At 39.6% G+C, this 17022-nt stretch overlaps 1 protein-coding gene across 2 annotated transcripts in view; it reads right to left on the bottom strand.

The window, feature by feature from the left end:
• USP13 (ubiquitin specific peptidase 13) overlaps positions 1-17022 on the bottom strand; it is an 88646-nt gene that overhangs the window by 24819 nt on the left and 46805 nt on the right. For both annotated transcript variants that reach the window (XM_042459643.1, XM_042459644.1), the window contains exons 7-10: positions 12590-12684; positions 9350-9537; positions 7643-7714; positions 6339-6432 (exon numbers count right to left, since the gene is read on the bottom strand). In XM_042459643.1, coding sequence (XP_042315577.1) covers positions 6339-6432; positions 7643-7714; positions 9350-9537; positions 12590-12684 — 449 coding nt within the window. The remainder of the gene's footprint in view (positions 1-6338; positions 6433-7642; positions 7715-9349; positions 9538-12589; positions 12685-17022) is intronic.

The raw sequence follows: 17022 nt of genomic DNA, 5'->3' as shown, positions 1-17022 counted from the left end.
TAGAGAGTGTAATCCCTGTTCTCACTCAAGGAAAATTCACATATCTAGACCTCATCTTCCTAGGTTAAAAAAGAATGTTAAGAAAAAGTAGTCAAGCACAGCATAATTCATTACATACAACCTCTGGAGGTCTCCCGTCTCCAAATTGCCCCTGTAGATTTCCCATTTCTAAATCTCAATATATTCTGCCCCACTACATCACATTAACTCAACAGTTGAAAATCTACAAATATTTTCTTTAAAAAAAATTCTCATCAGCAGCACAGAAGCTCCATCAGTTGGCACAGAAAACTGGAAGGGGGATAAATGGTTTTGTTCTGCCACAGCACATGAATAGCTATATCAGTTTAACCAATTTTTATTCTTTTAAATCGGGACTGCACTGGCATGTTTTACTTTAACAACACCTAGAGATTTTCCTGATGCAAAAGCACAGACATCCTGAGAAATTCAGTGTTCTCCTCCTAACAAAGGAGCTTGTAGATCATGGCCAGGAGGAGGGGTCCATCTGCAAGAATACCCTTCCATACCATCTAAGATAAGAACTATCACCACAAAATTTTGACTAAAAGGCCCATGATTGACATTATCTTTTTTTTCCCTGTATGATTTTTAACCTTTGCTTGATGAAGAAGCCAGTAGCGCTTCAAAAGGTTGCAACATATGTAATGTGCATTTTGGTTGGTCCAATAAAGGTATCACCGTTTTGTGTATTCTGGATGAAACTATATTCAACTGCTAGACTAGGGAAGTAATTTTGGGGACAATGCTATGTAACAGCAGATTACCTAGCAGTGTTTTGTTTTTCCTTCCACAAAATACACATATTCCAAGCAGACAGAAAGAAAAGCAATGCTAGAGTTCAAAATGCCTATGTCATTTTGATCTTATGGTCATTCCACATATTTGTACGGGTGAATTCCTAATGAGGCAGTTTCTGTCATCTACTTCATTAGGTGGGATCCACACAATCAACCAGAAGAAAAGAAGACAGAAATAGGGACTGGGTATGTCCTGGGTCCCCTAATCCTGGCACATCCAGTAAGCTCCAAAATGACATCTGCTCTCTCAGTCTAACTTCCATACTCAATTACTGGAAAGGTAAAAAGTAATTCCCGTAATGTTACTAGAGTTCCTTACAAAAGGGTAAGATATAAACATGAGAAGTTAAGTATGTAGGGTTCACACAAGGCAAGCCAGAGTTCATGCTTGTCTTGCTAAGAGTTTTGTAGTGATGAAAGCCAGCCTGGTGTAGTGGTTTGAGCATTGGATTATGACTCTGGAAGCCAGGGCTTGATTCCCAGCTCAGCCTTGTAGACCCACTGGGTGACCTTGGGCAAGTCACACACTCGCCCAATGTGCAAAGGCAACCCCCCCTCTGAAGAAACATCCAAGAAATCCCCATGATAGGCTTCGCCTTAGGATGGCCATGGCAACTTGAAGGCACACAGCAACAAAAGTGATGAAGGACCATGTTTCTTTCACATCACCATTTCACGTGCCCTGTCTATAGCAAAACAAACTTATTACAAATCATTGATCTCCGCCAGTGAGAGGCGCCCACAGTGTCTGGTCTCCACCTTCAACACTTTGCTTAAACCTCCCTCTCCTCCTGTCTCTTCATCATTCTCTCCCAATGACTTCGCTAATTACTTCATCTCAAAGATTACCACCATTCGCTCTGAGATAGTCCCTCCCGATTCTTCTTCTGCTCATAATCTTCTATCGCCCTCACCTAATAAATTTTCTGTGTTTCCTCCTGCTTCTCTGGATGAACTCTCTACACTTCTGAACTCTTCCAAACCTGCAACTTGTTCTCTTGATCCAATTCCTATTTGTCTTCTAATTTCCATAGCTCCCTCTATTCTGTCCTCGCTTCTCCATATCTTAAATCTCTCTCTCTCTCTACAGGCTCCTTCCCTTTGGACTTTAAACATGCTCTCATTTCCCCAATTCTGAAAAAACCTTCTCTTGACCCCTCCTCTTTGTCTAGCTATCGTCCGATTTCTCTTCTTCCCTTTCCTTCTAAGGTCTTGGAACGGGTTTATTCTCGCTGTCTTGAGTTTCTTGAAGCCAACTCCATTCTCGATTCCTTTCAGTCTGCTTACGGGCCAAGACTAATGGCCTTTACTCTGTTCTCATCCTTCTTGATTTGTCTGCAGTCTTTGACACCGTTGATCACTGTCTCCTAATTGACATACTCTCTGACCTTGGGTTCTCAGACTCTGTTCTCAACTGGTTTAGATCTTCTTTGTCAGACAGATCTTTTGCAGTGGTCACAGGTGGTCAGACTTCTTCTCCTGTTCCCTTATCTGTTGGAGTTCCCTAGGGCTCTGTTCTGGGTCCCCTTCTGTTTTCTCTCTACACACTGTCCTTAGGTAAACTCATTAGCTCTTTTGATTTTTCCTACCATCTGTACGCCAATGACACCCAGTTGTATCTTTCCACCCCTGACCTTTCTCAAAGGCTTGAACAGCAAGTTTCGTCTTGTCTCACGGCTGTCTCACAGTGGATGCGCCATCGGCGTTTGAAGCTCAACATGTCCAAGACGGAGCTTCTTGTCTTTCCTCCTAAGTCCACCCTTCAACACTCCTTTTCTGTCTTTGTGGACAACATTTCTATTCAACATGTCCAGCAAGCCCGTAGTCTTGGTTTTATCTTTGACTCTTATCTGTCGTGTATCCCTCAGATCCAGACCACAGCAAAGGCTTGTAGATTCTTTTTATACAATATTGCCAAAATCCAACCATATCTCTCCGCCTCTACTGCCAAGATCCTGATCCATGCCCTAGTGGTCTCACGACTTGATTACTGTAACATCCTCCTGGCTGGGCTTCATCTTTCTCACCTCCGCCCTTTAATTTCTGTCCAGCATTCTGCTGCACGCATTATCACATCCGCCCACCGCTCTAACCATATCTCTCCTTTGTTGGCATCCCTTCACTGGCTCCCCCTCCCTTTCTGTATTTAGTATAAGCTCCTGCTGTCGACGTTTAAAGCCCTCCATGGGCTGCCCCCCCCCCATTTATCAGACCTTCTTTCTGCTCACCTTCCCACTCGGGCCTTCTGTTCTGGTAGTCAAAGTCGGCTGTCCCAGCCCAGGATTTCCTCTGCCCCATCTAGGATTCGCCCCTTTTCACTTGCTGCCCCTCACTCCTGGAACCTTCTTCCCTCGCGAGCAAGGACCATCACTTCCATTAACCAGCTTCAAAACGGAGTTGAAGACCATCCCGTTCAGAGAAGCGTTCCCTGACAGGGCGTGATTGTCACTTGCTATCTGATGTCCTTTTTGTTGCCTGTTTTATTGAACCATTTCCTGTATTGCTATGTGTTTTATTTATATTATCCTATCATTTCTTAAATTGTACGCCATAGGCAGGTTTACTCTTTTATATTTGTTGTTTTTATGTACAGTGCTGCGCAAATCTACAGTGCTATATAAATAAAGAATAATAATAAATAATAATATCCCACTGCCATCAACTGAATGTGGAAAGAACACTTCTGCTTAGAAAAAATGGAAAGGGGATGAAAGAAAGAGTGAAAAAAGCTCATCCCATTTACTCCCAGTGTGGTTTGAGCCATCTGGACTCATCCCCACCATCTCAAAAACATAGCCCTCAGCATGCCACTAAAAACACAAGCAATAGCAGCCATGTGTCTCAATTCCAAATTCTTTGTGGGTTCACAAAGTCACATAACTAGGCCTATCACAGACTAAGAACTCAAATGTACAGGGGTCCCTCCACAACTAAGGTACATTCCAGATGGTAACATAACAACATCTCATTTCCCCATATCAGTCAAAGCCATTTTCTCTAGCTAGTGGTCCATAAATTAGAACAGATTACAGCATTTCTAGTTGATTATATGAAAGACAATTATATAAATCCGAATATTAGGCAAGGCTTTCATATGAGTACCTTTTTGAGACATTGAAAGGAGTATGATATAGTTTATAATTTAATAAAGGAAAGCTACTCTTCATCATTTAAAATAAAATCCATCTTTAATATATTCTCCTTAAATCTCATTTAAAGAGTGAACATATTAGAAACAAAATAAACTTCCAAAAATTCATCAGTTAAAAAAAACCCACCACTTGGCCTAGCCAATTAAAATTTCACTTAGCTGACTAAAATTGGCTTTGACAGATTACTCAACTCAAGGTTTAGCTGATTAACCTACTGATTAAACTTGCAGCCCTACTATAAATATACCCCTATGTTTACCCTGAACACTGTAGTTCTTCCAGGAAGAAAAATTCTTTTCCAAAGACAGCATCTCCAGTATCCATTACACTACAGTATCCATCCAGTATCCATCACATTACAGGGAGAACCCTGGGAGGAGGGGTATCCATCATGTTTTCACATTTTAGGGTACAAAAGACTGGCTGCCACGCAAATGGTGAATGCTGAATTATGTCAGACAGCATCACAGCAAGCCAATAATATTGCAATATTTTTAATTCGCCAGCCAAGCAAGCATGTATATTCCTCAGACTACTTTGGAATGTTGTTTCCAGAATGCAACAAGAACTCATCAAAGGGAAAAAAACAAAAATCACAAGATACCAAAGAAAACCCTGCACTGTGTGCCTCTTGTTACAGTTGTTAAATATTTATCTGATTTATTTAAGAGCATCTTTAGTGTACTAATTTGTATTCAGATACATCTGCTTTGCTTGGGACACTGGGCTGCACTTTGGGTACATATAAATGGGAGGAGACTCCCATTTAAAAAAAAAAAGGATTTAAAAAACTTAAGAAAAGTATTCAAATTGCCACAAAAGCATGGTGGTTTGACTTCCATAGCACCACTTTACCCAATAATCCATGGGAATTACCCATACTTCAACTGATTCCCAGAACCAGAAACTACATTGTCATTGCCAATCATATTAAGAGTGGCTTATGGGGCAGCGAAAAAGGCCCCATGCCTGCCACACTTGCTCACGCATGCTAAAAAAAAATCTTGAATTACAGTATGACCCCCATAGCTACAGGGGATATGTTCCCAAACTTAGTGTGGAAACGCGGAACCACACATAATAGTGAACCCTATTATGAATTACTTCTGCCAAAAGCATACCATCGAATCATGCTGGAGGGCCTACAAAATGTCTAGAAAGAGCATGTTTTTTTCAGACGTAGGGAAGTGAAACCACAGGTAACAGTCTTGCAGATATGGGAGTCGTACTGTATATTTAAGGCCCTGTGTGTTAACATAATATGTACCTGATAACAAAAAGGAAAGAGTGATCCAAATTAGTTTAAAACAGATATGGGAATTATGCTGCCCTCCAGATACTATTGGAGTATAAATCCCAGCAGGCATAGCCAACAGAGCTAAAAACACAGAAACAAAAGCTCAATAGCAGAATTACTGTAACAAAAGAAAATTGTATAGAATCCACCTAGTCCAGCACTACCTTTCTGACCTCTATAGAGTGTTACCTTTCAATTCCATCTCAAGAAATTATCCAGCCACCATGGCCAACAACCATGCTGACTGGGCATTCGGGAACTGCAGTCCAAAAAGTAATGTTTCCAAGCTGTTTTTTTCCAACAGTGACTCACCAAATGCCCTTAGAAAACAAATTAGCAGAGCAAGGCAAAGATCAATAATGTGTCATTTGTCTTTGACATCTGGTAATCAAAGATATACTGCTTCTTTTCATGGTGGTAAAAACAGCTATGTCTTGGGGGCCCTGAGGACTAACTCAGGTGGGGTCAACCTGTGGCTTTTCCAATGTTATCAGAGAGCATCAGTCCTAGGAACATAGGGAGCTGGCAGACACCAAGTCTAACCATTGGTCTGTCTAGCCTAATACTATCCACCTGACTGGCAGTGGGTCTCCACAGTTTCAGGCAGCATTTTTTCTTAGATCCCTAGTATTCCCTGACAGTCTCCATCAAATCCTAACTAGGCTCAAACCTGCTTAACCTTCAAAAACAGACACAGTTCAGTGTGTTCAGGTTGATGTGATGGTGAACATAGCCAACAGTGAGATTATAAAAAAAGTGAAGTGCAACAACATACATAGGACAGCAGAACTCCTACCCCTAGTTTCAAACCAGCTCAGAATACGTCAGAGCTAGGTATATACTAGCCAGCTGTACTCAAGGAAGACTAAAGACAGAGATACCTTTATTGACATTCTGAGACTCATTTTACACTTTTTCAAAACATACCAACAAGTTCACAATGGTTTCAATTTTCAAGAATCAGCTGTCCGGTTGAAAAAATGTCATTCACATTCCTTCAAACTCATTCCTTTGTCTCAGAGCACTACCTCCACCTAGTTCTCAGGATGCAAATGCTGGGTCAAATACCTTCTGTTCTTCTTTCATCACCTGTTCAATGAGCTCAGATTTTGTTGGTGGTTTAGAATATTGGCCTGAAAGTAGACCATGTCCCAATTTAGCCCTGTAGTAAAGGGTGAGGGGGTAGGGACAGAAAGAGAAAGCAGACAAAGCATTGCCCACTAGGTACAGAGAAGGGAGAAAAAGCAAAAAGGTTGAAGTTAAGATTAAACTGCCCTGTCTGCTAATACACTTCACGAACACACAACTGGACATTCCTCCTCACCACTATACTTCAAGAACATCACAACACTAGCTGTGTGGGAAGAGCAACTATATACCTATCTTTGCAACAATGTGTTTACTATATAACTAGGATTGCTACAAAATTTTCTGCAAGTAATCCAGTTCTATGTCAAGACTTGTATGTTCATCCTTTATAAAGAGTTGTATGTTGTTTATCACTGACAAAATCTTCATTGCAAAAAAAAATGACTGTTTTTGTATTTACACAGCAACTGCTAGGAACCACAACTGAGCAAAACACTGCCCTACAACTACAATTACAATTACCAACAACTGCTATTTGATACAAGAAGCCAGAAAAGTGTGAATAGTTCTCCTAAACTCTGCATTCCTATCCTAATAACTCCTTACTTCCCAATCTTCCCATTTTCTCTCTTAATATATTTTATTTTTCTGACTTACGGTATAAGCATGCATTGTACCAATACTACTCAAAGTGGTAGTCCCTGGAAAGCATTTTTGATTTTGGAAATCATTAAGACACAGCAACTCATAGGACGTGTGTCAGCACATACTTCCTGTAGTGGCTTCAAATACAAATTAAGGAATGTTTGCGAATTTTCTTGTCAGCATAATTTATAACATATGACTTCCAAACTTCAGTCAAATTCAATTGCTATGCATAATAACCAAAGAAACCAAGTACTACCAAACATTCATAAGCATAAGTATATTGTGATTTCAAAATATGACTAAAATCAAAGTAATGAGATTACACAATTACTGACCCAAAGGTCAGGAAATGATCTGTTCCATCTACATAGATATATAATCAAAGACATCAGGTCAGACATCTAAGAATAACTGTCACTACAAATTTTCCAGGAAACTAATTTCAAAAGGAAATCTGTAATTGAGAAAAAGATTGAAAAATAACTGGTTCACTTCCCCCAAGTAATGGCAAAAACCCAATTTTGGTTAGATACATCATAAGGGATAGCAAAATAAAGAAGGCAAACAATATGGGAGGTATACAGAGTCCAGGAAAATCTGAGCTGTTTCCTGCTTGATACAAACTGGTCACTTACATCTGTGTGTTGAAATCTTGTGTTGGGTCCATAGGCGAGTAATCAAATATTCTTGGAAGATTTCCCACATACCTATTCAAGAAGAATAGAAAAGGGGAAGGAAGAGAAGAAATATTCAGAGATTACGGATTATTTTCTGTTGGCATCTTTTGCTACAAGAGAGGATATCTTGTGACTATACCATCTCGAAATATACAGAAGTTACTTTTCTCTTGCATATGGCATAACAAATAAAAGTACAGAATTCTGCCCTGATCATAGAGATTTACTTTAGATAATCTTGGAAGGAGTTCATTGTCTATAATCAGCAAACTAGAACAGATAATGTTTTAGCACGGACAAGCTGCTCCATCTGGTGTAAAAGGACTAGCAGATCAGGGGTTATATTACCATTTTAGCTCTTCTCCTAAAGAAGAACTTAAATGAACTGCAATGTTTGGTTCATGGTCTGAAGGGGGCATCTCACTGTTTGAACCTTAGTCTACCTATGTTTGAAACAAAGCAATGACTAACTGGGGTCCATAAACTTGGGAAAACAGTCACGCTTTAACAGGGAAGTAATGACAATGTCAGCAGCATTTGGGCCTCAAAGGTAAAGATATCACATCCAGGGGAACACAGATAAGAAGGCCATCTTCCACATCCCAATCATGGGACACAAGTGAAGTGCTCTCATTCCTGTTACAAACCTTAAAGACTGGACAGGATGATCTACCACAAATCATCCAAAACAAGTCCTTTAAAACTCAAAGTGGCTCAATACCAGATTATTTTAAGGACAGCTTGGTCACATATAGACTTCCTTAGGAATTAAAATCAGCAAGTTCTAGGGAATAGCCTTGTGAAAAGAATAAAATGACAGTGGGAGGGGATTAAAATATACCTTTTAATATGCACCCTGGGATTCTCAGGGGGTTCATACTGCTGCACCTGAGAAACCCAGTATGCTCATCAACTGAAGAGATGGGTGGTGTAGGTCTGTGGAGCAGAGGGAGGAGGAAGGGTCCTTTAAAAATCAGAGCATGTTTAGAAGGGAGGCTGCTTCAAATATTTATAAATATTGGCTGAACCTGTGCCTATTAGTGTCTCTTCACACATTATGCTTTTCAGTTAAAACTGAAAAAGTATAAAGTGAGAACGCAACAGAATGCAAAAACGAATGTTAAGTCCAAATTAGCATCAAATTCCCAATGAATATAAAGACTGGCGTTTGAGAGGAATGTGGAAAATTACTCTTTAGTTCTATACCTGCTGTAGTCCAAAAGAACAATGGAAAAAATCCTACACTGTCAGACATAGCTACAACAGAATTCAGTTGTCACCACTAGTTTTTGCCAGTGCCACCTGTAAAAAAAAACCCTCTCTCTTAAAGTAGGCAGCACCCCAAATGAAGGGTTTCTGAGGTGCTGAGCAGCTTTCTCCCAGTGAGACCATGTTTAATCATTAATTATCAAAAATATAAATCCTCAAATATTGAACAGAATGTCGGCAAACATTTCCAAGGGATAATTTTGACACCATGCAATGTACAAATGCCATCTTAGCAGCAAATTTTCTGAAAGAAAGAAATCTAAATGCTGCTCATAACTGAAGAGTTTAGAATTTAAATGTCACTTTGCCCTCACATAGGTTGGCAGCTACAAGGTCCATTTAAGCAAAGGCTTGGCAGCAACTTAGTTGCTACAAAACTCCCCTGGAACAACTTACGCTCTCTGAAATTCAGGGATGCTGAAAAGGGCCTGCAGGACACTGTTGACATAGCAGCTGTTGCCCAGGTTTTTCATGCCAGTGTATCCCGGACCATACATTGGCTTTAGCTTCATGCCAGATTCTTGAATCACTTCCCATTCAGAGACTCTGGGTTTTATATCATTATCTCTCAGGCCATTTTCTATCTGAATGAAAGAGAGACTTTAAAGAAGAAGCATTTTACAAGGATACATTCTAAGAACCAAAAAAAAAAACAAGGACACTTAAAAAGAAAATGAAATTTTGTCTGATGTTGGTGGGATTTCCAAAAGAAACACTCACCCTTGAGCATACAAGGCACATATTTTCAATTTGCCAAACCAAAAATGTAATCATGTCTCCCCCTGCTGAATTATCCAAGCAACTGTAATAAAGAAATGATGCTCAAAACTTAGTCACACTTTACAGCCCTAGCACAGGGTGTCACCATTATCTCCACAAGGAGTTCCTAATTCCTCGGCAGGAAGTTAACAAAAGCTGGCAGTAAATGTTTTTGAGCAAAAGCCCCATCGTATTTCATCACTGTTAAGAGATGGCTAAGAAACTAAGTTATGAATCAGCTATATTCTCCAGCTCTCACTTTTGTGAATCTGGAACTAATTAGGTGGCCTTGGGCAACTCATTACCTCTCAACCTAAGTCTCACATTCACAAGAAGAGAATGACTACTGTCTTTGGTTATCAGTGACTGGGAAAACTGTATATAGAGCACTTTAGACACTTGAAATGAATCATATTGATATACTGAAATTCTGCTCTGGCTTAGAAAAATAAATGGTAGCGAAGCAATGAATTATAATAAATCTAGAGAGGTGGTGCTGGATGGGGAGTTAAACAGGTTACACCCCCATTCCTAAATGCCATAATCCTGATCCAATTCCAGGGGAACTGCAGCTGCTTTTAACTTAGAGTTTGGCAATGGTGGCTTTCCAGATAGACTGACTGACTGACTGATTGATTGATTCACTGGACAATTCTAACAGTCCCTCAACATAGGTTTTGCTGGCTATGGATGACAGGAGTTATATGTCACAACATCAGACCTCAGTTGGCCACATCTGTTTTTAGTAAAGAAAAAGATACAAAGAATCCTAATCACAGATCATGTCTAGCTTTGCCTTGTTTGTATTAATTATTACTAATAACCATATAAGAAGTTTTAAATAACAATGATGCCATGCCATCTATTCGTTATGAACATGTACAATGGCTGGCCAGGTTCGCGTATTTTTTCTGTGCTGAGCAGAGCCTGATGTTTTCATTTTTCTTGCTACATTCTGTCTGTCCTCCTGCAATGATTAGTTTAGAGATGAATTAGTGCCCCCTCCTATATCTCCACACACACACAAACACTCTGGCAAACACATGGGAAGACCACATGAGGTAGGAAAAAATGGAAAATAGGAATTAATAAGTCCTTATGTGGCTATGCTCTGAACAGTTATGGTCCAAGGAAACACACTGCTTATTCTACATGTTGATGAGGATTTTGGACTTCAAAATCAAAACTGCAGCTGTGACTCTATCATGGTACTGGCAAAATTTATTCAGAGGCAGTTTGCCACTGTCTTCCTCTGCAGCTGAGAGAATGTGAGTTGCCCATCGTGCAGAGATCTCAGCCCTGGTTTCCTCGAGTTCTAGTCCAATACTAAAATCACCATCACACTGGCTCTGATACTTTGCCATGCCAAAAAAAGCTCCTTCCAAAATAGGAGGGAATTTCAAGAACACTTAGCAACAAGGATCTTCTTTTCAAAATAAAAATTATTATTATTATTATTATTATTATTATTCATTCTCAAAGCTCTTTGGCAGATCTGAAATATTTATTTATATTTATATTTATATTTATTTATTTATTTCCCGCTCTTTTCCCAGGACTGGGACTCAGAGCGGCTTCACAGCATTAAAAAACAAACAAACAAACAAACAAACAAACAAAAAGTACATTTAAAAAACATTTAAAAAATAAACAAATAAATGACGTACATTAAAAAGAATGATTAAACTAGTCCAACATTCCAGCCTGTCCTTATAGTAATTCCTTAAATGCCTGTTTGAACAGGAAGGTCTTCACCTGCTGGCGGAAAGCCATCAAGGAGGGAGCCATTCTTATCTCCCTGGGCAGGGAGTTCCAGAGTCTAGAGGCAGCCACCGAGAAGTCCCTCTCTCGTGTCCCCACCAACCATGTTTGTGAAGGTGTTGGGATGGAGAGAAGGGCTTCTCCAGATGATCTCAGAGCCTGGGCAGGTTCATACCAGGAGAAACGGTCTGCCAAATAGTGTGGACCTGAGCCATGTTGGGCTTTGTAGGTTATAACCAGTACCTTGAATTGTGCCCGGAAACAAACTGGAAGCCAATGAAGCTGTTTCAACAGGGGAGTTGTATGGTCTCTGTAATCTGCCCGTTAACAGCCTGGCAGCAGCTCTTTGAACCAGTTGAATTTTCCGAACACTTTTCAAAGGTAGTCCTATGTAGAGCCCATTACAGTAGTCCAAACGGGATGTAACCAAGGCATATACCACCGTGGCCAGATCTAGCTTCTAAAGGAACGGGTGCAGTTCCTTGAGAAATAGCAGTTTGGATCCTGTTCATAATATTTCATCAGGACTACAGCTTCACCTTTTTTGTTTGAGAGCATCGTATAGTCATACGCTAAAATCTAGCTATTTCAGATATAACACTGTTGTGTGATCTACACTATTTAAAATATGTTTTATTTATTCCAACTCATTCTATATCTAGTGGGCTGTTCCAGACATGCCTGTGTGTGTTGTCATCTGCCCCATGCAGTCACTTCACACCCAGATTAGACCAGCATTTACATATGGAATTAACTGTCTACTTAAGGCCTATGCATGAAAAGACCAATCTCCAGAGATCCAAATATGGCAAAATATGACTATACAGCTTGAACTTCTGAACTGGACAGAATGGTGGCCATAATCCTCCTTCCCAATTATACATACACTGTAAATGCTTAAAGCCTCATTTAATTCCATCTGCTGCTGTCTTATTATAATATTGAATGTCTTGTAGTAAGAGAACATAACGTGAAGAATAAATTGTATACCATTAAAATACATGATCATGGTTACATATTCTCAGCAAATAAAAAGTGCAATTTCCCATGGACATTAATTTTCCTCTTTTCTAAGACTGCTCAAGAGAGATTCCAAATAAAAGGCAAGTCACTTACTACATGCATTTGTAGCATATCAATTCCAAAATGTGCTAAATGTTTGGCTATGTGTGGGTCCAAAACTGCCTCCTCTTCATCAAAGGAATAAACATCTGCAGAAATAAGAAAAGGGACAATTCACTAAAGAATGTTATATAGCAATATTATTTAAACCAACATACTCTGAAACTTTGCCACTTCCATAACAGTGTAAAATATAATAATTTTGCTGCACATACCTATAAATTATATTTTAAGTAAATATAGCAATTCAGTATGATTTATTCACTACGAAGTTCTCTAGACTACAAAGCCTCCACTGGCAACCTCCTTTAGATATTCTAACAGTGGTGAAGACAACTACTTTTCCATGGCTTCATCCCACCTTTCCCATACTGGATCAAAAGCAAATGGGAAGGATGGAGCCATACTGCTGTCCTTGCCCTCATGGTTGCAGATTCTGAAGTGCTGGAAGAAAGGGCTGGAAGAAAGAAACCTCAATAGTGCATGTGTTCCCCACACAGAAAATTTCAGTTCAAGTCCTGCAATGCCGAGCTTTAAAACTAGGAGAGGGATCAGAGATGGAGAATGCACCATTGTGGCATAGTAGTTTGAGTGCTGAACAAGAATACTGCCATAGAGTAGAATAAACTTGTGTACTCTCTGATTTTCCATCTATGCTCTAGCTGTCTTTCTATCAGTACTTTTATTCATTCATTCATTCACTCATTCAATTTTCTCTCAGCTCTTCTCCCATACGGGACCCCTTTCCTCCCATATAGTTACATGAGGCTTTGAGCCAGTGTGGTGTAGAAGTTTGAGTGTTGGACTGCCATGGAAACCACTTGCCTCAGAGGAAGGCAAACACACTCTAAACAAACATTTCCAAGAAAACCCCATTATCTTAGGGTTGCCGTAAGCCAGAAATGACTTGAAGGTACACCACCATGTATACTTTTATTTTGAAAATTAATTAGATGTGTTTTTGTTGCTTTGAATAAATACACGGGAACAAAGATTTCCAATAAGAGGGTTTTCTTTTTCACTCACACCACCGCATTAAAATCAGGTATCGCCCAGGCCTTATGCAAGTGAATTTTATGAGTGTCCCAAGGGTCACTGGAATGAGCAGAAGTCTCAGGTCGGAAAAAAGGTATGTCAAGGAAATCTGGTGGGTAGGAAGGGACGGGATACAGATCTTCTGGAGATGGACTATCAACATTTAAAAAAGGGGATACTGTAGAGCTGGAAACCAAGAATTATCTGTTTGGGGCTGTTTGGTCAGGGAAAGCATAATAGAAGACTACAAAATTAGGCACAGTATGGAAAAAGTAGATTCTCTTATTATACTATAACCTGACTCTTCCACCGAAACTAAATTCTGGGAGATTCAAGACTGAAAAGAAAAAAGTACCTTTTCATACAATTTATACTTAAACTAGAGAATTCATAAATATAATGATAGGTGTTGGATTAGAAGGCTTCAAAAGGGCACAGGATACTTCGTGGAGGATGGCTCCATCAACATCATCCAGCAATAATACCTCGGTGTAACAGTTACTTTGGGGCACAAGATGGAAGCCAACTGATTTGGCTACCATGAAAACAAAATATTGGACTAGATGGGCCTTTCGTGTGATCCAGCATGGCTCTTCTTCTGTTCTAAACGAATGCTTTCATATTCCTCTCTTTAGAAGAAAAAAAAGAGGGAGGTAGTGCCAAAAAAAACTCCAAACAAACTCCCTGCATAAACCTTCTCCCCCTTACGGAAAGGCACTTACCAGGGCCTCTCAATAAATTAGACAATACAATATTTTTTAAAAAACTGTTTGTTTTTTTACATGTTCTCTTTGGAATTTAATCCAAATGCTGAAAACATTTGTGAGCATTTCTTTGGGTTTCTAAAACAAAGAGACACAAGAAGTTTCTGTTCATGGGCAACAGGAAACACAATGCACTCAGTCTCTCCTGCATCATCTACAACTCAAGTCAGAAGTCCTGTACACCTTAATTGGGATCTGGTTCATATACTGGAGAACTGGCATATTATGCTTACATTACTGAGCTTGGTTCAGGCAGACATGAGTTTAAGTCCCTGTTCTGTCGTAAAATTCAATGGGTAACCACTGTTGTCGCTACTACTTTTGTTATGCAACTCTAAGAATCTTATACCATTCTTTTCATTGCAACTTCTCAACCCATCTGGTGCTCCAAAGCAATGCAAAATTTTAATGCATTTTTAAATTAAATGACTGAAAACTCATTAAAGCAGTCCAAATTTTAAAACATTTCTAGAAACAGGCAAACAATTTTAAAACACCCAGAACTGACACTCAATTTTTAAGAGACAAAGGCCATGCAAAACCATATACTCTTCACTGCCCATCCAAAACTTAGAAGGGTTGAACCTGCCTGTCCTCCCTCAGAAGGGAGTTCCAAAACTGGGATGCTTCTACAGAGAAACCCTGCCAAGTGTTACTAACAGCCTAGCCTTACACCGTGCTGGGATATGTAACAGAGTTTATGTCTGTTGGTGCAGGGTCTTAGTCGCTGTATTGTGGGCTTGGGTCTCAGCTCTCCTTCCACATTTATGTATTGCTATATATTTTATATTTATTATCCTACTAGAAAGGCCCCTTCCCCACCACCTTCTCCTTCTGTGTCGTGTCTTTTTATATTGTAAGCCTGAGGGCAGGGAACTGTCCAATTAAAAAGATTGTATGTACAGCGCTGTGTAAATTTACAGCGCTTTATAAATAAAGGTTAATAATAGTAATAATAATTTATGAAACTGGACTTTGCTGCCTCACCTTTCCCTCTATATCTCCATTTCCCCAGAAATGTACTCCTATGGATCAGGAGAATTTGGGGGATGATGTGGCATAATTCAAGGATGGGTAGCGCATGTAATTGGTAGACTCCCACCCCTTGTGAATGGAAAAGCAAGTTAAAATCCAAGTCACTTCATCTAGTCATCATCACGCTATAATAATAAATAAAAAATAAATAAAATTTTTATTTATATCCCGCCCTTCCTGCAATCAGGGCGGCTAACAACAGAGATTAAAACAATACATACAATACAAAAGATGTATCACAGTGATGGCCAGAGGGACATGGCACTTTGTGATAAATAAGTAGGTTTTGGGTTGCATTTTAGGCACTCGGTCTCTAAAAGGTTTGCTATCACTGTGCTAGCATAAGCATTCTCCTGCATGAAACCGATCTGTTAAGTTCTGTTTGTCTATGTTTATTTAACTATCCCCTGCAGCAGGCTGCTGGGCTAGAGATTTCACTGACCTCTAACAATCTTATTTTGCACCAAACTATGAAATGTCACTGATACAGATTCAAACTGCACTTGGTTTTTCTGTTCAGTGTGCAATACCTAGAAAATACCTGGATACTGGGCATAATATTAAATGCTTTAGGACAGAACACAGGTCAAACAAGACTGCAAGTGTGAATGAGAGTAAGAGAAGAAAGCAGCACTTCAGTCTGGATTATCTGTTTTCAAAATTCAGTGTGTGCCCCTGGGCAAATCATCTCTTCATTTCCTAATGATAATGAACATAATGTCATCTGTTAATGATAATGTCATTACAGATGATATTTTTAAGATTCCCACCCTCTTTCTTTAAAGAAAATTAATATAAATGGTCTTCCTCAGAAGGTCTGTGCAACAATGAAACTTAAAATTATCCAAATTTTAGATTTCCATTGATATTTTATATCCAGGTACTATTGCTGCTAGGTTGTTTCATGGGCCTGTTTGGTGGTGGAGGAGAAGCACACAGGAATTTTATTAGTGGATATCATCCTATCCTGTAATTTTGGAACTCTTAAAGTTCTGTACTGCACTATCAAGGTTTTTTTCTTCTTTAACCAGCATTTGAAAGAGCAAAAATTTGTTGGAAAGATATGGCAGCACCTTTAAGACTTATTGGTTTTATTTAGCATGAGCTTTCGTGGATATAAGCCCACATCTTCTGATGCAGTACAGAGTGCCATTAAAGCAGGGGTAGGCAACCCTTTTGAGCCGGAAGCCAGGTTGCTGTCCCTCAGACAACTGGGGGGCCGAAGAAAAAAAATAATTAATTAAATAATTTGTTTAGAAATTAAATAAATAAATAAACTGGGCCAAATGTAGGACAAAATTTTCAAATGGCGGGCACTTTTTAAATAAAAAATGGAGGACACGTGAAAAAATTTGCTGATTTTTTAAAAAAATGTTAAGATAAATGCATGTTTCTGAGGCTTCTATAGACAATTGCCCCACCATGCCCCTCGCGCGAGACGCCAAAGGCCCCGGCGGCAATCGGTGGCAGGACCAGGCTGGGGCCGGTCCCAAGGCCTCGCCGGGCCGCATCCGGCCCGCGGGCCGCAGGTTGCCTACCCCTGCATTAAAGCCTCAGGTTATAAAGCATATTTGTACAATGGTGGAAGTGGGA

Source organism: Sceloporus undulatus, chromosome 3, assembly GCF_019175285.1.
Source record: "Sceloporus undulatus isolate JIND9_A2432 ecotype Alabama chromosome 3, SceUnd_v1.1, whole genome shotgun sequence".
Lineage (NCBI taxonomy): Eukaryota > Metazoa > Chordata > Lepidosauria > Squamata > Phrynosomatidae > Sceloporus > Sceloporus undulatus.
Note: the sequence above shows the minus strand (reverse complement) of the source record. Positions and strands in the feature narration are given on the sequence as shown.